The sequence below is a fragment of the Mangifera indica genome, chromosome 2 (genome assembly GCF_011075055.1).
Source record: "Mangifera indica cultivar Alphonso chromosome 2, CATAS_Mindica_2.1, whole genome shotgun sequence".
Classification (NCBI taxonomy): domain Eukaryota; kingdom Viridiplantae; phylum Streptophyta; class Magnoliopsida; order Sapindales; family Anacardiaceae; genus Mangifera; species Mangifera indica.
Genome location: NC_058138.1, coordinates 13,952,900 through 13,974,953, shown reverse-complemented (window position 1 = coordinate 13,974,953; position 22,054 = coordinate 13,952,900). Strand labels below are relative to the sequence as shown.

General features: G+C 33.0%; 3 protein-coding genes and 1 long non-coding RNA gene across 51 annotated transcripts in view; 1 reads left to right on the top strand and 3 right to left on the bottom strand.

Moving 5' to 3' along the window:
- LOC123202981 (ribonucleoside-diphosphate reductase large subunit-like) overlaps positions 1-22,054 on the bottom strand; it is a 57,089-nt gene that overhangs the window by 34,777 nt on the left and 258 nt on the right. For 9 of the 22 annotated variants that reach the window (XR_006499146.1, XR_006499156.1, XR_006499139.1 and 6 more), the window contains exon 1: positions 21,415-21,491. Coding sequence is in view for 2 of the 22 variants with exons in the window: in XM_044619142.1 (XP_044475077.1) it covers positions 21,415-21,498; positions 21,586-21,733; positions 21,823-21,954 (364 nt within the window). In the remaining 20 variants the exon portion in view is untranslated. Of the gene's footprint in view, positions 1-20,153; positions 20,264-20,362; positions 20,482-20,627; positions 20,676-20,832; positions 21,332-21,414; positions 21,503-21,585; positions 21,734-21,822; positions 21,955-22,054 lie in introns of those variants that run through there. The other 13 variants (XR_006499164.1, XR_006499185.1, XR_006499192.1 and 10 more) reach the window with 7 other exon arrangements.
- On the bottom strand, positions 1,304-13,660 carry LOC123202810 (putative disease resistance protein RGA3). 21 transcript variants are annotated; one of them, XR_006499092.1, is made up of 15 exons: positions 13,167-13,304; positions 10,029-10,130; positions 9,890-9,960; positions 9,734-9,802; positions 8,890-9,040; positions 8,477-8,536; positions 8,302-8,361; positions 6,817-7,446; positions 6,607-6,679; positions 6,424-6,503; positions 6,192-6,301; positions 6,025-6,105; positions 5,753-5,876; positions 4,189-5,393; positions 1,304-1,620 (listed from the first exon to the last, which is right to left on the bottom strand). XR_006499092.1 is itself a non-coding variant. In XM_044618990.1 (15 exons), exon 1 carries the CDS (start codon positions 13,476-13,478, stop codon positions 10,707-10,709), a length of 2,772 nt encoding a protein of 923 aa, XP_044474925.1. In that variant the 5' UTR covers positions 13,479-13,660; the 3' UTR covers positions 4,324-5,393; positions 5,753-5,876; positions 6,025-6,105; positions 6,192-6,301; positions 6,424-6,503; positions 6,607-6,679; positions 6,817-7,446; positions 8,302-8,361; positions 8,477-8,536; positions 8,890-9,040; positions 9,301-9,505; positions 9,734-9,802; positions 9,890-9,960; positions 10,033-10,130; positions 10,701-10,706. The 21 variants fall into 21 exon arrangements, 18 of the variants coding, with proteins under 18 accessions (XP_044474925.1, XP_044474954.1, XP_044474934.1 ...); XR_006499091.1 differs by having other exon boundaries at positions 10,033-10,130; XM_044618990.1 differs by lacking the exon at positions 1,304-1,620 and adding an exon at positions 9,301-9,505 and having other exon boundaries at positions 4,324-5,393; positions 10,033-10,130; positions 10,701-13,660.
- On the top strand, positions 14,431-16,204 carry LOC123203141. 7 transcript variants are annotated; one of them, XR_006499217.1, is made up of 5 exons: positions 14,431-14,833; positions 15,259-15,314; positions 15,405-15,477; positions 15,674-15,754; positions 15,979-16,204. XR_006499217.1 is itself a non-coding variant. In XM_044619332.1 (4 exons), exons 1-4 carry the CDS (start codon positions 14,677-14,679, stop codon positions 16,133-16,135), a joined length of 429 nt encoding a protein of 142 aa, XP_044475267.1. In that variant the 5' UTR covers positions 14,431-14,676; the 3' UTR covers positions 16,136-16,204. The 7 variants fall into 7 exon arrangements, 2 of the variants coding, with proteins under 2 accessions (XP_044475267.1, XP_044475272.1); XR_006499216.1 differs by having other exon boundaries at positions 14,431-14,837; XR_006499214.1 differs by having other exon boundaries at positions 14,431-14,837; positions 15,674-15,783; positions 16,001-16,204.
- On the bottom strand, positions 18,318-20,089 carry LOC123203260. Its single transcript, XR_006499256.1, has 4 exons — positions 19,546-20,089; positions 19,225-19,270; positions 18,953-19,077; positions 18,318-18,680 (listed from the first exon to the last, which is right to left on the bottom strand). It is a non-coding gene; the product is annotated as an uncharacterized LOC123203260 (long non-coding RNA).

Below are 22,054 nucleotides of genomic sequence, written 5' to 3'. Positions count from 1 at the left end.
TGTGATTAGAAATTTATTCCTCTAATTTATTGCATTATGTTCCGTTCTTTTAAGATATTATTATCATTTTTTTAACTATTGAGAGGCCTACTAAAACTTTGAAAAAAACTCTAAACTTTTTTCGAATTTTCAAACCCCTAAAACTTCATTAATATTCTTAATATTTTCAAAAATTATAATTTGTCCATAAACATACGATTACACATTATTAACAGAAAAGAGAAAGAAGATGGTGAAGATGAAAAAAGAGAGAAATAAATAGATTTTTATATGATTTGGGGTTATATTTTAATTTTAAAAAATGAAATAGTAGAGATTAAATATAATTCACTTCCCTTAATTTCATTAACCAAGTTTAATTTTGAGTGGGAAAATGTTATTTATACAAACTAGAAATGGAAAATGTTTTAAAGCAAAACATTACGTGGAAAAATATTATTCACTCTATTTTCTAATGAAATAATATAAATCATTTTAAAGCTAAAAATCATATATTTAATAGTGAAAGTAAATTTTATAATGAAATAATTTGTACCATTTATTATAAGAGCATGAAAAAAACAATATGAATTTCTTTTATCATCATATCAATGTTTAAATTATGACATTTTTCATCTTGTATAAACAAAAAAATGTTGGTTAAATCCTGGCTTCGTTGCTTATATCATCATATCAACATTATATTATGTTTAAATTAATTTAATTTTTTGTAATACAGTGATCTTGGATCCAACCTAAAAGGTGATAGGATATTATGCTTTGAGCTTTTAAACAAAATTTAAACAATATAAATATTCATTCACACAATTAAACAATGGATCAAATTATGGACATCTTGTATAAAACTAAAAACAATTATAAAGTGTTTAAAGTACTAATTTATGTTTGAAGCTTTCTTCATCACTTAACAATAAACTAGTCTGCGTGTCGCTCTTCAAACCAACATAGAGTGGTTTGAAGTGATCCACACGAGACACATAAGCACAAAAAGGCGAGGGAGAGACACTATAAGTCTAATAGAATCTTTTAGGAGTAAAATAGTATATAAAGTGACAAAAGTCTAACTGAATTAGCAGTGTTATTCAATCCACACATGATATCCCCCAACATAGAGGCCTGTTATCCAATACTTGTTATTCCTCTATTTAAGAAATCAATAAAAGCATAAGCAGCTTACTTTAACTGCAATGTTTTCTCAGCTGGGAAAGTGCTGCAGCAATCTTAGGCCCAGGAAGAGCATTATTTTTCACATGTGCAATGTCTAAAAATAGATTCAGCAAAAATTTTAACATATCAAACCACATTTGCAACCCAAAGTATAATAATATCAATTTGGTCAATCTAGCAGTTTACAGTCACTCAACAAGGTTGCTTTTATGATAGAAAGGCAAAAGAATTTTAAATGCCTTTGGAAGCAAATACGTGTTACAGAATACCTCAAACAACTAAATATACATGAAAATTTTGATCTCACAACTAATTAGTAAGTGGCATTAGCACTCGTAATATTTCACCATTTTCCTTGAATAGATATCTCTATCTTGCATTCTTTTAGCACTATGTTTGAATTTCTTGTCTCAACCAATTCATCACTCCATGAACATTTGATGCTATAGCTCACTGTGAAATAAAAATTCAACCATTATTTATAGAAGAATAATACTATATATACAAAAAAATTATATAATATTTTGTGTATAATCTGATGTATTAGTATCTGATTGGATGATTTTAATATAAGAGAAAAAACAAAAAATCACATCACCCAATTACAGTCTATCATCTCAGGTTGTATATAAATGGTTATACAATTTATACAGAAGATGCGCTGCCTGATGTATTGCTTGAAGATAATCTTAATACAACTCAGTTCACAATGCCTTACAAAATCATTCTTCCATCTTAATAAAACTATACAGAAAATATCTTCCCACATCCCGCGTTCGAGAGGCTGGTTCTCCCTTCCCTTATCAATTTTCTATTTTTTTTCTCTCCACTCTCCAAGCACCCTTTCCAGCCTTATAAGCTTTCTTCAGCAATCTTTGTCTGCCACGTCTGATAATAAATCTCTTTGTGGTCCAACTCCCTTTTTCGCAAATCTTCATATAAACCCTTAAAAGTCATTTGGTTCTAATATTTAGAGATTACTTTAGTAATATATTTTTTATTACTTTGTTTGGTTTGTCAGCATTAAAAAATTATGTAATCTTCTATTACCAATGCTGACGTGACAGGTAATATGAGTGATAATCTAATTATCACATTCACCTTAGGTATTAAAAGATTACCAAAGTAATCTTAATTTTATTATAATTATATTATTATTTATTAATTTTTTGAGACAAAAATAAATTTATTTTTAATTAATATGACAAATAATATAAAAATATTTAAAAATAATTATATTCAAATGCATTTAAGTAAAATAATTTATTAATATTATTTTATTATCTTTAACCAAACACAATAATTATTTATATATATCAAATTTATCAAATATAGTAATAATTTATATCCAGTAATCTTCTAAGTAATCTATTTTCAAGATAATCTCTTTATTTTGATAATAAAATATTACATAAATCAAACGTCCCCTTAAATTTTGATAAGTGGAATGACCCCTTTTTTTAACTTGGTTCAGCATTTTAGACACACAAATAAGTTGGGCCCAATGGGTTTTGGGTTAATTGGTTTGGTTTAATGATTGGTGAGATTGGGTTCAAGTGGTTCGGCCTGCTATAGGTTGGTCGGTAATTTCTTAGTGTAGGGTGGGTTGGGATTGAGTGGGAATTGATTGGGCTTGTGGGACTTGTATTTGGGTGTGGTTTGGGGTTTGATAAGTGAGGTGGAAGTTGGGTCAGGTGTTGAGTCATAATTGGGTTAGGGCGACAGGGTTTTTTATTAAGATTTGTTGGGTTTGGGTTGTTGAGAATTGGGTCATCCCAATTCGGCTTTGGGTTAAGGATAGTAGTTGGGTTTGTTTTTGTGTTGATCGGAAGATGTTCTGGGCTGAAAAAATTAAGTGTAGGTGTGACCAGGTAATGGATTGAGTATTGGACCAGGTTTAATAGTAGTGGTTGAGGTTGGAAGGATATTGGGCTAGGGTTTCTGGTTGGGTCTGGAAAATGGGTTTTGGGAGAGGGGTGATGACAGGATGCATTGAAGAGAATTGGGTTATATGGGTTTGGTGGGGGTGGATCTGATATATGATTTGAGTTGGTCTGATACTTAGGTTTAAGGCCCGTCTAGTATTTAGCCCGAGTGGGTTGGATGGTTGAAAAGGGATTGGTTTGAAGTGAATAGGTGTGTTTGGTTTTATTGATGTTATGTTCACAATCGGTTGAGGTACCAGTATACCAATTTTTTTTTTTAAATCAAATTAAATTTTTGGTTTAAAAAAGCTTTCAACCAAAATTAAACAGTTTTAAAAATTAGTCGATTTTAAATTAAATTAAAAATATTAATTAATTAAATTAAATTTTTAAAAAATATCATATTTTATTATTTTTTTCATATTTTGAAAAATACGTTCAATATTTTTTTAATTTTTTATCCAATTTTTGAAAAACCAATTTGATTAATTGGTTTTAAAAATTATACAAACTAACAATCAAATAAAAAACCTGATTTTTTTATATTTTTAAATTGATATTCAAATTAGTTTTTTTAATAATCTATTTTTTAATTCAGTTTTTTATTTAAAAATCAATTCGATTCAATTATCATATAATTTTGAACACCCCTAAGTTTGAGACCGTATAAATGGGTTAATAGACCAGATCTGGTTAATTCTGCCTCTCTTTCTACCATCCAGCTCAAACTAGCGACCATTTCCGTTAATGTCTCACCAGATTCCATCAATGTCTCACCGAAATTTTCCAATTGCACGCCAGACACAAGTGGATTTCTTCTTGTCGCCAGAATTTTCCATCCCAACCAAATCTGCTTTTCTCCTTTTTGTTTTCTGGTCAAACAATTTTAGAATGTTGTCATCATGTGGATCGTCTTCCTCCACCGAAAAAACAACCCCTGACTTTCGTTTACCATCATGGTCTAAGTCTTCCTTGATTTCACAATGGAGGCAACTTCCGTTATCCCATTTTTCCAAGATTTCCTGTTGTGTTAGACACGGGACAATCCTCCATTCTCCACTGTCATCCTTGACGATATCGACTTTTTCCATCCTACCTAGGCAGCTTCCTTCAGTTCTCTGGTTCTTTTCCTGCTCTCCTGTTTTGTAATTCCAGCACCCTTCTTTGAAGCAAAGTAACTCAGCCAACCAAAACATGAACCACACAAGAGAACAATGCAACAGAAACTATCTAAACAAAAGATGCACTACTGATATATTGTTTGAAGATAATCTCAATACAACTCAGTTCACAAGGCATTACAAAATCATTCTTCCATCTTAATAAAACAATACGAAAAATATCTTCCCACATCCAGCATTTGAGAGGCACATGCAAGACTAATCCCCAAGACGGCCCATCGGGTATACCGCACAGGCAGGTCAGTGAAAATTCAACTTGTGACATTTGGTATCAGAGCCAAACCATAGCCAATGTTGTGGTAGTAAAAAGAGACCCCTCCAAGCAATTGCAGGCGGCAAGAGACTGACCGTTTTGCTTGGGGCATGTGAAAATCCAAGAGTTAAGAAACAAATGCAAGAATACATCATGTCATATCAAGGGGGTGCACCAGGTGGAGGATGGGGGTGTTCCGAGGTGTCATGTGGAAATTGACATGACGAGGTATGTCGCGCTTGACAGGAGGTTGGGTGTCCCTTTAGCCAATATGGGAGACACTCATCGCGTGGTCATTCAATGCAGCCAATGGAGGACTAGGGGTATTTTGCGAGCTGAGTGGAGCACGAGGGCTTGCTCCATTTTCAGTGGGAGAGTTTGTCCGGGGCTCAGGTTGGGAGTCGTGACAGGGCTTTGGACAGCTATAAGTGATGAGATGTTTAAGAGTGAGTGTACATGGTCATTGGGTTTGCGGATGCAATATCTATAGTTGGGAGTGCTCCAACCATGGGGTGCGCACAATATTGTTGTGGTAGTGCATTGAAGGGGAAACTAGGCCAACCCTGCACAAACTGGTCAGGAGCTGGACCCGCTCTCCTGATGAATCTAAGGTAGGATGAAACCAGTGAAACCCTAAGCCAATATGTGGGCGCATGCAAGGCTGATTCCCGAGACAACCCAACGGGGATGCCGCATAGGCAGGTCGGTGAAAATTCAGCTTGTGATAATAAATTTTCAACCTTATCAATTTTATTTTGCAATTTGTCTGCCGCGTCTGATAATAAATTTCTTTGTGCTCCAACTCCTTTTGCGAATCTTCCGTTAGGATCAGACTCCTAATATTTTGGATAGGCGTTATTTGCAAACCTACAAAGACAATAACAAGAAAATGAATAAAAAACAAAATAAGGAGAAAGACAACAAATTTATATGGTTTGATCAGTGTGAGCTATGTCCACAGGCAAACTGGAGCAAAAGTTTTTCTTTTCAATATACAGAAGAATGTAAAACTTAAGGGCAAATTTCCAAGAGCCCCAAAAGGAAATAGAGAAATACAAAAGAAAACTCAAAGACAACACAAAGATAAACTCTCTTAAATGGGCTCTCTATTCTTTCTCTATTCCTTCTATTTCCAAAAAATACTTCATCAGCTCTTTATTTACGGGTCAATTCTAACGAAGATAAAAGTAGAAGATAGAAATAAACAGTATCAAATGCTAGCTTACCAAGCTGATGTAAAGACCAGGATTTGACCAATTGTTTCATCTTGTACATTTTAATTTTGCTTACAAGCGCCTGAATCAAGTTTTCTTCAGTGCATGATGTAATTCGGTCCTCCATTGGCATGGCCTGGAATGTTTTACACAGATTTGAAATTCTCAGCATATAGTAAACAAGCATCAAAGTAAGAAGTTACACTAAGATGTACTGTTTTTTCAAATTAAACATCAAGAATTGAAGAAAAAGCAGAGAGCAATATTGGGAAAGCATAACCAACCATTAAATGAGCTCTTTCAACTACTTCCAAAACCCATTCTTCCTCCCTTCAAAGTTTCCCAAGTTTAGTTTGGAAAATTCCCTGTTTCAATTACCTATTATCAATAACAATTTGTTGCATGCAACAAGCAAGCCAGAGAGAGAAACATAGACCAGTTGGAAGCTCACCAGGAAAGTGTTAAGAACGGGATTGATCTTTTGTTTCATCTGGAAGATTATCTTTTTACTGACAAGTGTGCCGACGAAGTTTCTTCTTCCATTAATAAGATAAACTAGTTCTGCATTTCCATACACTAACGCTTGCATTAAAAAATAAATAAACAAACATGATACTATGACATCAAACCTCTAATAAGAAATCTAGAAACAAAGAAATAAGCATTGGGAATGTAACAAGAACCTCAATCTGCAAAATTTCTTAAAAATTGCATCATATTTCAACTTTGATTCTTCAGCAAATTCATGGCATCTTCTACCTGCCTGTTAGCATCAAAACTAACAAATCAAAGTCAAGTTCAATTAGCTAGAGAGAACACGCATTTTGAATGACCCACTAAGTTGAGACACAAGCAAGAACACGAACCTATCATAATAAGTCATCAAAGGATTTCACAGAGAGAATCCATTGTAACTGGAGAAGCTCCCACATGCATGAGCTATCCAACAGTAAGAGAAAGCAAATAACAGATATATAAATCACTTCTGCATTAATATTACAGAATTTCAAGAACAATTAATACAGCTGTGATATGCAGCATGAAGATTAAACAGAGAAGTGAGAAAGTAAACCAACCATTTCAATCATTTTGAGGATATAATCTCCTACATTTATGCCCCTCTTTCACATTTGTTCTAAGGCCAAAATTTGAAGCTGTGATTCAATACAAATTTGCATGCCTTAGAAGGAAAAAAAATGGCATAGAAAATATCTCATTAAACGTATTCCCGTGTCTTTCAAATTTAACCTCTCCTTCTGTGCTTTTTCTTAGAGTACTTATTCTCCCGATTAGTTACAGAATGTATAAATTTTCCAAACTAAGAGCTTGACTATAAATTTTCCAAACTAAGAGCTTGACTAGAATATTTGTTCTGCATATTAGGGAAATAATAGTATCACGTACAAAAAATTAAATTAAATAGTAAGAAAACATGCGATTAACTACTCTACTCATGCCATTTTTCCTATCTTCCTTGATGCAAAATGACACAGTGAGACTATTTTCCTGGGCCTGTCAAGTCATTCCGCATGATACAAAGTTCGGCTGAGGGAAATTGAGGCATGGTTTCAGTAATTTCAAAGAGAAAAAATGTCTTTAACATAGGTAACTTGCCTAAGTATTTAAGAAAAGAAGCCTTAGATGATTGCCTCTTGAGTACTCTTCTACATGTATCGCGTCTCTCTTCCATAGCACAAAACAGTGCACTGAAACAATGCAAATTTGTTCTGAGATTGAAATTCGAAACTGTGAATAGAAAATTAATATCATATAATTAATTTATGAAAACTTGGGTTCTTAAAGTTACATAGATGAAATTTTCTGCCTTGTTTCAACATCTTAAAATGTCTGATATATTTGAAAACTAGGTTAGCCATCATAAAAATTTCAGATTTTCATATTTTGGTTTTGGAAAATGCTCTGTTTTTCTAACTAATCTAAATAGCCTAGAAATACTTCACAGCATTAATTGATTCGCTTGTAGACAAAAGGAAAATCATACATTTTTAATATTCATTTGCCTCTACTTTGAATATGAAGGGCAATTGATAAATATATAATATACAGGATTGCAATTTCTCAGGCAACCACAAGTCATATATTCTTATCTTGATTAGGGTCCAAAATTACTCAGCTCAACTCGATTGCAGCCTTAGTCTAATCTTGTTAAGAACAGTGAGAGAAATAAGGTTAGAACAACTCACTAAAATATAATTTGCAAATGGTGTCTAATATATGAGTGTAATTTTTTAAAGTCCTCTGTAAAATTAATAAATAGTGTGTTTTATTCATCGCTTCTTTTCTGAATTCATCATATCATTCATTAATATTTAATAATTAATATGCAGAGACTAAAAAAATTAATATTTAATATGCAGAGACTAAAAAAAATCTGAACAATAATAATTTGAGAAACCCCCTGATAAAAGAGCAACCAACAGTAAGAGAAATCAGTTCTGAATAAAAATTAAAGAATTTAGAGAACAAGCAATAATGTTGTGATGTTCTTTCTAGTTTAAAGTTTAAACATGAAAAAAGAGAAGTGAGAAAGCATAACCAACCATCTGAGTTCTTTTGAGTACATAATTGCCTCATTTGTTCCTTCTTTCATAACCTGGAACCTGGTTGAAGAGAAATTTGCATGATTTAGAGGGAAAAAAATCGCACAAACAAATATCAGATGATTAACCTATGAAAAATTGAGTTACATAAAGAGTAGCTCACAGATGATTTTACCACAGAAGCAAAAAACATGGTTGCAAAAACAGAAGTTGCACCATTCCCTGTGATAGCCACCTGAAAAGTGCATCAATCAGTTGTGAAAGTGAATCAGCATAGAAGAATTCAGAGTGTCAATTTCATGGCATTCCATCTCTATAGCAGCCACCACATTTTCAGAAATTAAAACACATAACATTGGGCAAACAAGGAAGAAGCAAACAAAAATATGCATACAAGTAGATTAGTCATATGAAAGCCTATGTGAAGAAAGAAGTTTTTAACACCTTCTCAATAGCCCTGAAAATCATTCACACCATTAATAGCAACTACTTCTTCACATACATCAGAGAAATAAAATAATACTGTGAACTGCTTCCCAATCAAACATCAAGAAATGAAGAAAGAAGCATTGAGAAAGCATAACGAACCACAAATTGAGTTCTTGTGACCATTTGCCGAACACTATTCTTCCTGTCTCCAATAACATGAAAATGCTGCACCAAGACAATATATATATTTGATTAAATCGAGGTCAATTATTCCACTATGACTCAAGGTTCTGGAGAGGGAATTTGATGCCTGACACAAAATAAACCAACAGTCAGAAAAGACAAAAGACATACGTATAAATCAATAATTTCCTCTGCTGATCAGTAATAAAAATCTAAAATGCTCTGTTTTAACCAATCCCACTAGCCTTGAAAATCCATTACACCATTAATGGTTTCATATGATAATAAAAGAAAACAAATTGTGTACATAGCTAAATCATAAGCTTCCCAGAAATCGAAAATTGATTAAACCAAAACAAAAAAGAGAGCGTAAAAAGAATAACAGACCAGAATTATCTGAAAAATGATCTAAATCTTCAAAGCAAACTCTCCAGACGACAGAAATTGAAGTTTTCGGAAAATATTTAGTATTTAATATTTTTGAGGAGCAGATGGAGGACAGCATTTCGATGACCAAACAAGACCTGACCGTCATGTGATTGTCTTCAACTAGAGCAATGACATCACAATCTTCTTCTCTTATCACAAAAGACTGCAAATGATGCATGGTTACGATTATTTGAAGACATTATTCAAAAACGCTAAAAACAGATGGAGGGCACAGATGGTGTGAATTCAGTTCTGAATAAAAGAGCAACCAACAGTGAGAGAATTCAATTCTGAATAAAAATTAAAGAATTTACAGTACAGGTAATAATGCTGCAAAGTACTTTCTAGTTTAAACATGAAAAAAATACAGAAGTAAGAAAGCATAACCGACCATTTGAGTACTTTTGAGTACTTAATCTCCTCATTTGTACCTTCTCTCTTCCACAATCTGAGGCCCTGGCTGAATAGAAATTTGCATGAATTAGAGGGAAAAAAAATTGTATAAACAAATATCAGATGATTAACCTATGAAAAATAAAGTTGCAACCTCTTAAAGTGTGGAATCACTCATAGAGGATATTTCCAGGTCCGTCAAATTTTCCCAGTATGATAGAAATTCTGTAGATGACATTTGTTAATTTAAAGAAGCGCTTAGGAGATTGAAATATGGATGAGATGCTTGTCACCTACTAAATGTGGAAACCAAAAGATTTAGCACTTGTTGTTTCATCTTCATCTGCCGAAATTTCTGCTATTGAATGATATATCTTGCACTTCATTGTTTTGCCCTGGAGTATTTCCTCGGTTGATTAGTTCCAGAAATATTAAAGAAATGAAGAAAGACATTGATAGAGATCAGTAAAAATATAAATAAATAAATATTGAATCACAAATACATTTATTATATAGAAATAAACTAAATAAAATTACGTGTAAGGTGTTGCTGCTTGCTCGTACATTAAAATATAAATGGTTGCCACCTGAATATCTAAAATAGAATTTCCAGAAAAATAGGAATATGGTCTAGCCCTCCATAAACATAAAGATAAACTTACTCTGCTCTCCATGCCAACCTATTTATTATTATTAACATCCCTCTATTATTATTATTATTATTATTAAAAAAAATTTTATTCAAGTATTAATTTTAAATTCATACCAAATAATAAATATATTTTCATTTTTTATTGAATAAATTCAAACATATTTCTATTTGCAATAATAAATAAATTAAAAACTACCTCTCATTATAATTAGCAATTAAATAAATTTAATATGACATTCATTAATTACTAAATATCTAAATTAATATTCAATAACAAATACATTTATGGTAAAGAAATGAGCAAATAAATTACCTCTCATTAGTCTAGCAGAGGACAATAAGAAATATCTTTTTTCAATCTTGTATTCTGAACAAGGTGTTTTGGTAGTGCCTTCAATTTGGGGCAGTCGTAAATTTTCAAGGACACCAGAGATGGCATGATTGTAGTAACTTCTTCTTCTCCAATTCTAGTAATCTCGTAATCCCACTCTTCCCACTCATAGATAAACCAAAACGTAATTGTTTTCAATTTAGGAAAGAAAACAGATGATGAAGATGTGCCGTCATTTTCTTTTCTCAAAAACTCATTACTCACACTTTTCAAACTGTTCAAAAGACTAATATCTAAATATTCAAGGGATGGCAATTCTCCCAAGGGAGGCAAATGCTTACAGTTACTGCAACCATCAAGTCTTAAGTGCCTAAGCTTGGTTAAGGACATCATCCAGTTGGGCATAATAATGTTGCCTCTGTAACTCAGTATTTTTAATTTCTCCAAATTTAAAGATGGTTGTAGGACTTCAAGAAGCGTTTCATCCTCCTCATTTCTCCTCTCTCTTCCATTATCATCTTCTCTTAAATCTAGCGTCAAACCAAGGAGGCTTTTTTGACTCTTTATTTCTAATCTTTTAACCTCTTCCACATTTAATACATTTCCCAACATTCCTATGTACAACTCTCCATAGAGGTTAAGGTATTTCAAACCTTCAAGACTACATGCTTTCTCATCATTACTACCACTTATCACAAAATACCCTAAGGTTCGGAGATTACTCAATCTTTGAGTTCCTTCTGGGATGTATCTTAATGACCAAGTCCCAAAATTTTGTAGATGCCTTAGTTTTATTAATTTTTCCATCCCTTGAGGTAATTCTTCCAGTTCACCACACAGACTAATATTTAAAGTTTGCAAATTATATAATTCACATAATGTTTCAGGAAGTTTTCTCATTCCTGAGCCCCTCAAATTGAGATATCTCAAATGTATTAATTTTCCTACCTCTTTAGGAATCTCTTCAATCCTTTCTATCTCCCGTAAACCTCTACTAATAGTTAATGCCCTTAAACATGTCAATTTACCAAATAATTTTGATAACATATTAGGAGGCAAAATACCTCCAGGATAGCTAGAACAACATAATAAACTGCGCATCCTTCTCAAACTAAAAATGGAATCAGGAAATAGATTCTCTCTATAAATTGTTGTTATCACATGACAAACTTTCTCATGATTACAAGAGTTTATGATTGGCTCTTTAATGCCACCAACTTCTATGTGGAGACATTCATTTTTACATAAGAACTGAGCAAAGTCATGTATTAAATCATGCATCTTACATCTAATCACATTATTTTCATCATCTTTTTCAAACTCTTGGAATAATGATCGTGAAGCTAAATAGTTAAAATACTCTTCACCAACTATCTCCATTGCCTTATTTTCTTCTTCTTTAACATATCCTTGAGCCATCCATAGTTTAATCAATTCATCTTTTTTTAATCCATAATCCTTAGGAAAGATAGCACAATATATGAAACAACTTTTTATTAGACAAGGCAAATCATTATAACTCAATAATAATGGTCGAAAAACTTCTTCCTCAATTTCTTTAAGTTTCCATAATTCACTATCTAAGACACATTTCCACTCTTCCCAACTTTTTTTAAAGCGCAAAAAACTTCCTAATGTCTTTGCAGCCAAAGGTAAACCCTGACATTTGCTTGAAATCTTTTTCCCAATCTCTTCTAATCTTTCACATTCCTCAAAAGGCCTATCAAAAAATGCTAATCGCTTAAACATCAACCAACATTCTTCATCATTTAGCCCTTGAACATTGATAATATCCATCGAACCCATGATTTTTGCAACTGACTCCTTGCGTGTTGTAATCAAAATTTTACTTCCATGGACACCATTCTTCAAACAACGATATAATGGTTCCCATTTTTTGAAATCCTCATTCCACATATCATCAAACACCAAAAAAAATTTCTTCCTTTGAATTGATGTACTAATACGTTTATGAAGAGATTGCAATTCAATTAAATTTATAGTAGAACCTTCTAAAGACTCGATAATTGCTTTAGCAATCCTGTGCTCATCAAAAGGTTCTAATACACATACCCATATTCTTTCGTCAAAACTTTTCATTACCTTATCATGATTATAAGCAAATTGAGCAAGAGTGGTTTTTCCGATACCTCCCATTCCTATAAGAGAGATGATAGGGAGGCGTTGTTCAGTGCTCGCACATAATTTATCTATTAAAATGCTTTTACAGGCATCTTGACCACACATCTCTTCAGACACATCAATGAATGAAGTCGTTTGTACATGTTCTAGCCTTTCGACCCTTGTGATAGTATTAAAACTATATCTCTCTTTTTGTTTCGTAATGACATCTAGATTTTCATTAACTTCTTTTATCTTGATCGCAATGTCATTACGTAAACTAACTTGTTTGAATGAAAAGCAATACGAGGGAAAGAAGAAACACACCTTCTTCTTAGGACCGGTAGCATCTTCAACTCCCTCTAGTTTTTGTTTTAGAATGGCGTAGTTCCACTCATCCAACACATCTTCAATGTCGTAGGAAGCCTGTTTGAGCTGATCTAACCAACGTCTTACAGCTGTCTCTGTCACTTGCCTTGCCTCTGCATCAACGAGCACAGCTTGAATAGCTTCAAGATTGCTACTCAGCTTTTTAACTTCTTCGTCAACACCAACAACTAGCCTCACCTTCTGTTGTATGCCTTTACCAGCAACTGCAGTCAACTGCTCTAAGACACCGGAAACAAGTGCTTCAGCCATAATCAGAGAATCAAGTAACTGTTCGTACAGAAAAGAGAGCCGAAGAAAAATATGAGTTTGTAGATGTGGTTGTAATGAATTGTGAAACGCTGATAAATATCCTTTCAATTCTTCATAACAAGCCAGCCAATATAGTCAACGTGAAGAGGGCAATTCTTAAAAGATTGCCCACCGACGTTGGGTGTACAAGTGTAAACTCAGAGAATTTATGTGACAGGATAATGGACATCAACTTGTCTTGTAATCAATTTATGTGATAGGATAGGCAACGCTACTTTCTGCATTGGGGCCATATGAAAAGATAACATGGGACCCACACGGTGCAAAATATGTATGAATATTATAATACTTAATGTCAAATGTAATACAGGCGACATATTTGACAATTCAACCGAGACAGAAAAATGAAGTATAGGCAGAATTTTCATCATGGTTGTAACTATAAGAAATGCATCAATATCAAATTATTACGGCAGTAGAGTAATCATATTCATCACCAAATCAACCATCCAACAACATTACAGTTACTACAACCATACTTCAACACACCAATTTCATAATTACTACATTTTTATCAATTATATTATAAGTAAGATTCAAACCTATATGAGAAAATTGTATTATCCCCCAATGTGGTTATTTAAATGTCTAATAAGTCAATTTCAATTTCAGTGGCAATTTTCAAGAAACCATGCGTGACAACACTCTATACTTAATTTGATTATTGCACCACCAATTAAGTGTATTAAATTGTATCAGATTTGCGTCCTCTGATGTCGACTAAGTCTTTTCTCTAGTTATATTTTTAACTCTGATTTTCTCAATAATTTGTATTAAGTCTTCTTAACGTATCAGAAAATTTTAACGATAGTTAATTCATAGGTGGGATTTTAGATTTTTCAAACCTTACATATATGACTTTGAAAACGTATTAGAACTTGGGTGGGAAATAGTCCTTTGGCCTACTTAAAGTCTTAAGTTTAAGGGGTATTTTCGGAATTATGATCTGAAGCATAACCGCCACCACAAACTCCAACGATTCTCCCTGTATACTCCACAAGAGCAAGCTTTCATTCATGGCTACCCAACTCTTCTTCACTCAAACTCCCGACCCTTCTCACCCACTTGTGAAATTCCTATAAAACTCCCATATAATCCCTCTTTTTGTACTTCCAACCCTCACCATCTCTTGTGGTTTATGCTCCCTCAAGACTGTTTCAAGCTCCAAAGCTCGATCATCATCAATTGTTCACGCTTTGCAAGAAGAAGAAGTTATTCAAGCTCCAAATTTAGATTCCTCAACTGCCCCTCCTTCGTCTTCCAAGCTTGTTCTTGTTGCTGGCGGCACTGCTGGTGTAGGTTGACACATACTGTTTTTGTTTTTCTCTAGTCTTTATCGAATTCATGATTTATACTAAATGAATATTTAATTACTAATTTGATTTTTAATGTCATAACTATCATTGATTATCATGCATGTCATAGTTAGAAATTGTTGGTTTGCTGGAAGATATTGATCCCTGTAACAAAACAGGGATTTCGGTATCGTTTCTATTGTTGTTTCATGTATGTTACAGTTAGAAAGCGTGAGTTTACTGAAAAATATTGATCCCAGTAACCCTGGGATTTTGGTAGCATTTCCAGGAAAATTTAGCCTTCATATTTTTTGGACTGAATTAATATGTAATGCTTTTGGTCTAAGATATGTTTTTTGTGTTTTCCATTTGCTCCTTCAAAGCCAAGGTGGTTGTTTGTAATTTTAATTTGAGTTTCTCTTTAGGTCAACTGATAGTGGCACGGCTGCTTAGCCGGAATATCAAGGCAGAAAAATTACAGGTGATATTTCATATATCAGTGAAAATACCATTTTCTTCTATAATGTAACTGAATTTTCTTGAATTTCTTATTTCCTTCACGTGGATGTAGTAATTGTATTGTAAAGAACTCTTGAAACTTGATATGTATGTAAAGGGGACACTAGGATCCATCTATATTTCAGGTGAGAGTTTACTCTTCATCAAAATCTACTCTTTTTCCTTTATCTTCTTTATGAATCAAATGGTTTAAATGGTTGTTTTGTGTGTTTAGTTGTTAAATATACAAATTGTTTTGTGTGTCACACATGTTATTTGTTGCTTTGGCATCCTTTCGGTCAAAGAGTAGGTAATGGCTATTGGGTTTGCTATTTCGTTCAGGAGATATACTTGTTGGAGAGGTCAGTAGACTTGCGGTTGCAGAAGCGTGCATACAAGCACTTGACAGAGAATTCACCGAAGGTGAGATCTTCGAGATCAACTTAGTTGAGGTAAAGCATATATAGGCACACATAAATATTCTCAAGAACTAGCGTTCTGGTTTTTCAAAATTCAAACAGCCCACTTTTTTACTCTTTTTCACATCATGAATGTAAAACCTACCGTCCGAATAGATATCCGACAAGACTTATGTATATGTAGTCTGTCTCTGCTCACAATTTTTTATAAATGTGATTTCATTCTAGGAGTAAAGTTTGAATTTATCAGGGGAAGGGTCCGGAAATGATCCCCAGATATGGCGACAACTGTTTAAAGCTGCCGATGATTGGCCTCAGAATGTATCACTGGATTCAGGAGATTATGATGTATACAAAAATAAGGCTTGTAAGTTCTACACAATAATGATAAATATTGTACATATTATATTATATAAGGTTTGTGATGGTAAACAGGGACAAAGCCAGGAATTTATATTGGGGGACCAAAATGTGATGCTCAATGAATAAGGGGTTTACAAGAATTCGGGAAGTTGCATCTGTGGGGGCCAAAGCCAAAAGTGTTATGAATAAAAAAAATGGGAGACTCTATAAACATTTATATTTATAGGGACAAAAAAAAAACTCTTGTATAAATTTGGACAAATATGGTAGCACAATTACACTATTTCCATGAAAAAAATTATAAGTTTGATGAAATGAAAAAATGTTCAATCTTTAAGTTTGAAATGTTTATTTGTTCACCTATCACCTGATAATGGAAACAATTATGTAGAATGACAAGAAAGTCATTTTACATTAACTAAACAAATGCAATTAAAAAATATTTAATAAATAATAATTTTCTCCTATGTCAAAATATTACACATTTAACCTCTTGGATATTCTCATATTCCTATTATTCTCTTCTTTTTCTCTTTCTCACTCATTTCTTTTCCATCTTCTTTCCTCTTCTTCTACTTCAAATTTAGCAGGCAAGTAACTCATTCTCACCTTGTCAACCTTTTACCCTTTTTATTATAGGTTTTGTACTATGTAAGATTATTACTTTTTCTAGATCGATTAGAAATTGACTTTAATTTAAAATTTCAGTCGTAGAAATGGTATAGCAAGTTGTGCTTGAATCGCTATGTTGGGCAGTTATAACACTAGAATGTGTTGCCTATTGGGTGCGAGTTCATGTCTTATGCCTGAAAGCATCTCACTATCATCCTCTTTGGGAAAGCCTTTGATGTGATATAGTAAGTTCTAAGTGTGATTCATGTTGGAGAAAATCTTTTATAAGACGTAGAGATTATAATAATTTATGTTGTTTCCAACGCTTAGGCATAAATTTTCAAAAGTCAATACATGCAAGTAGACCATAATGTTTCTGATAGTTTATAATATGATATTTATATCTCTAATTTATTGCATATTGTTTAATTCTTTGGGATGTAACCATCATTTTTGAGCTATCCAAAGACATATTGTAATCTTAAAAATTTTAAAAACACTCTCAAAATTTTCTTTAAACACGAGACCCCAAACCTATTTGTCTTTTTAAAACAAGCAATTAATTTAATTGTTTTTACTGTTGTGATCGTTGGATACAACTCAAAAGATAATAGCATATTATGCTTTTGATCTTTTAAACATCATAAATATTCATCCACACAATTAAACAAGGGATCAAAATATTGATATCTTGTATAAAACCAAAAATAATTATAAGACGTTTGAAGTATTTATTTATGTTTGGAGGCTCATTCGTCCTCTAACAATGAACCAACAAGCCTATCGCTCTCCAACGCAACATAGAGTGGTGTTGAGGTGATCCACACAAGACACGCAAACACGAAAAGGTGAGGGAGGGGCACTATGGATCTAGTAGAACCCTTTAGAAGAGAAATCATATTTTGACCATGTATATAAAATAACAAAAGTCTATACAATTATTAATACAATTTCTTTATATCACCCAACAGACTTTATATATTGGATACATCAACAAAGTTGGTACTTTTTTATTCACTCTGATTTTTCCATACATTCATCAAGTTCATACATTGCTTTTTCTTTTGCAATAACATCTACATTTCCGTTTATTTCTTTTATTGTTGTGTGCAATGTCACGAAGTAAGCCAGCTTATATGAAACAAGAGCGGGGTCAAGTGCAATTTCAACTCCCTCAATCTTGTTTCAAATGTATCAGCAGTAAACTGATTTAAAAATTTTGTGACTGATATTAAACCAATGGTGGTGATGTCAAGGGACTTTTGTAAAAATTTCCTAATATTAGAGGTAAATTTCCTAGACGGCATGTTATCCAATACTTGTTATTCCTCTATTTAAGAAATCAATAAAAGCATGAACAGCTTACCCTAACCACAGTGCTGTCTCAGCTGGGAATGGGCTGCAGCAATCTAACTGTTTACATGTGCAATGTCTAAAATTTGATTCAGCAAAAATTTTAACTTATCAAACCACATTTGCAGCCCAATGTATAATATCAATTTGGTCAATCTAACTGTTTACAGTCACTCAAAAAGTATGCTTCTATGATAGAAAGCAAACTACATGTTAACAGAAATATATTTTCAAAGAAATATAAAACAAGTACCTTATAACAATACCTCAAACGACAAGTACATGAAAGTCTTGATCTCACAACTTATCAGTAAGTGGCAAAATCTGTTGTTACAATTTGTTCTATTCAAAGGGCCAGTAGGAAATGGAATTATACATCAGATGTTATCACCAAGGAAATGTGAAAACCAAAAGATGTCGCACTTCTTCCATCGGGCAAATTTGACGTTGGCTACAAGGGTCCCCATGAAATTTCTGACACTGAACAATAATTATTATTGGTCCTTAATTCCTCACTGAATTTGCGCCTTGAGCATCTTCTCAGCAAAATCAGTTACAGAATTGGAAATTCTCAGCATAGGTAACCAACTAGTTGATCAGTTCTGTACATTAAAGAAATAATAAATATTTTGATGATATAGAAAACATAAATGGAATATTACATGCCTTAGAATAAAAGATAAAAAGCACTTAAACCATGTAAGAAAATTAATGTACACAAACCGGGGATATGACCTTTAAGAAAGATGAATAAAAGTCTTAATATATGCAACTCTTGGTCAAGAAAAGGAATGCAACAACTACCTCAGCCTGCCAACTTCTTCTCAAGATGAAAGTAGAAAATAGAAATAAACAGTATCAAATGCTAGCTTACCAAGCAGATTTGAAGACCAGGATTTGACCAAATTGTTTCATCTTGTAGATTTTCCTTTTGCTTACAAGTGCCTCAATCAAGTTTTCTTCAGTGCATGATGTAAATTGGTCCTCCATTAGTAGGACCTGGAATATTTTAAATAGATTTGAAATTCTCAGCGTATGGTTAACAAGCATCAAAGTAAGAGGTTACTCTAAGATGTAATGTGCTTTCTAATTAAGCATCAAGATTTGAAGAAAGAGCAGAGAGCAATATTGGGAAAGCATAACCACCCATTAAATGATCTCATCTAACACCATCCGTCCTCTCTTTGATAACCTGAAATGTTGGACTGAGAATATAAATATTTGATTAAATAAATATTTTATTTTCATAAAATAAATTTAAAAATATTTTATATATAAAAAAATTAATAAATTAAAAAGTGAAATTTTCATGATATTTGAAGGATAATGATTATTTCCTTTATCCACTTATTTATAATTAATACTTAAATAAATTTAATATAATATGGCATTCATTAATTACTAAATATATAAATAAATATTGAATCACAAATACATTTATATAAAGAAATAATCAAATAAAATTACCTCTCCATATTTATTATTGTTCTTTGCAAAGGGACACTTAACATATCATCCAACATGGAAACGGTAAATCAACCAGAAACTTTTACTCAGAACTTGAACATATTAACACAGATTAATTTGGTTCGATATGAAAAAAATGAAATCCAAAATAAAACGAATATGCAAAATCAAAGAGTTCATGGCCATGCAATGCTAACTCAAGCCAAAAATCAGAACCAGGAAGGCCAAATCAAAACCATGCCACATACAACGGATTAGGGATAAATAGAACACAAAATAGACTCGAATCAAATGATTCCAAGATTTTACTTTCATAAAAACAAAATAATAGACCCTCTATATGAAGTTCTATAATTTCAAACTATAGACCTGACATTTTGGAGTCTTGTCTTTGTATAGAGAATTTGAGCACCAGTACACACTATCAATTGAATCACTTTAAAATATATATCACTACTATAAAACTTGAGCATAACGAAAATCTAGTGGCTATTTTCATGACTCACAAGCAATGATCAAAGAAACATAGCTGTCTAACGACAATTTTTATTGAAAATATATTTGACTTGAATTATCATAAACAAATCAATACAGCATATGAACATTACCTCAACTACAATGTTGTCTGAGCTGGGAAAGAGATGCAGCAATCTGAGCCCCAACAAGAGCACTATTTTTCATCAGTGCAATGTCTAAATTTTGGGAAAGAGATGCCCGTCTGCATTAAAATTAAGATACCAAAATCAAGTTTAATTAGCTAGAGAGAACGTGGCTTTTCAAGGACCCACTAAGTACAGACGCAAGCAAGAGCACAAACCTATCACAATGAGTCATCAAATGATTTCAAAGAGAGAATCCATTGTAATTTGAGAAGCTCCCTCATGAATGAGCTATCCAACAGTAAGGGAAAGCAAATAACAGATATATAAATCACTTCTGCATTAATATTAAAGAATTTCAAGAATAATTAATAAAGATGTGATGTGCAACATGAAGACAAAACTGAGAAGTGAGAAAGTAAATCCACCATTTCAGTCATTTTGAGGGGCATAGAAAATATCACATTAAACATATTTCCATACCTGCCAAATTTAGCCTCTCCATCTCTGCTTTTTCTTGGAGTACTTATTCTGTTGATCAATTGCAAAACGTATAAATTCTCTAAATTACAAGCCCAACTAGAAAATCTGTTCTACATATCAGGAAATAATAGAATGATATGCAGAATATTATCCAATATTTGTTATCCCTCTATTTAAGAAATCAATAAAAGCCTAAGCAACTTACCTTAACCACGGTACTGTCTCAGCTGGAAATGGGCTGCAGCAATCTTAAGGCCAGCGAGAGCATCTTTTTCACATATGCAATGTCTAAAATTTGATTCAGGAGAAATTTTAACATATCAACCACATTTGCAACCCAAATACATGACAACATAAAGATGTTTTCAAAGCAATGTAAAACAAGTACCTTATAGCAATACCTGACACAACTAAATATACATGAAATTTTTGATCTCACAACTTATCAGTAAGTGGCGTTATCTCTTGTAACAATTCACCATTTTCCCTGATTAGATATATCCATCTAGCATTCTTTTACATTATGTTTGAATTTCTTGTCTCGATCAATTCATCACTCCATGAACATTTGATGCTAAAGCTCATTGTAAAATAAACACTCAACATTTGATTAGATACAAAAATTTGCTGTTTATTTTACAAGTGCTTCAATGAAGTTCCTGCCATTGCTTTATCCCTTCCACCCCCACCACCTTAGGGTTTTCCTGAATCATCAACAGATTACAAACTTACAACATGAAATACAGAAACGGTGAAAATGGAAGTGTTATCAATGCAGAATTGTTACCTTGAGCATGGAAGTATCGACAGTGAACTTGATTGCATTGGCTGCAGCATGTGAGCGAAGATAGTACATTCTGATCTTCAAACCCTTTTGTACAAGAGGGGAATAATTAGAATGATGATAAAAACAAAATTTGAGGAACTGAAAATAAGCGGGGTGGAGTTAAGTTAATTCCCTTGACCATGCATGGAAATGTAGGGAAGTTAGCTTTGCAAAATTGGGCTGGTCCATACGAATGTCGAGGCTTTGGCTCTGATCTATGTAAGAGCCTCGGGCAACAGCCATGTCGATCAATGTCCTCTGCCTGATCTCCCAAACATTCCTGAAGTGGTAGCAAAAATGCATTCGCTTATTCTGAGAGTTGAAATAGAGAAAACTAGAAGGGACAGAGCAGAGCAGTTGGATTGGTACTTATAAATCGCTTTCAGTTCGTCAGGGATTTCTGGGACCTTCTGAACGGAGCCATCGTCATATGTGATTTTGTTCTTGATAGCAAAATACTCTTCTACATATATCCCTTCTCTCTTCCAATAGCGCAAAACACTGCACTGAAACAATAAATAAGGTTGAAATTTGAAACTGTGAATAGAAAATTATATCATATAATTAATTTATGAAAACTTGGGTTATGAAATTTGCTGTC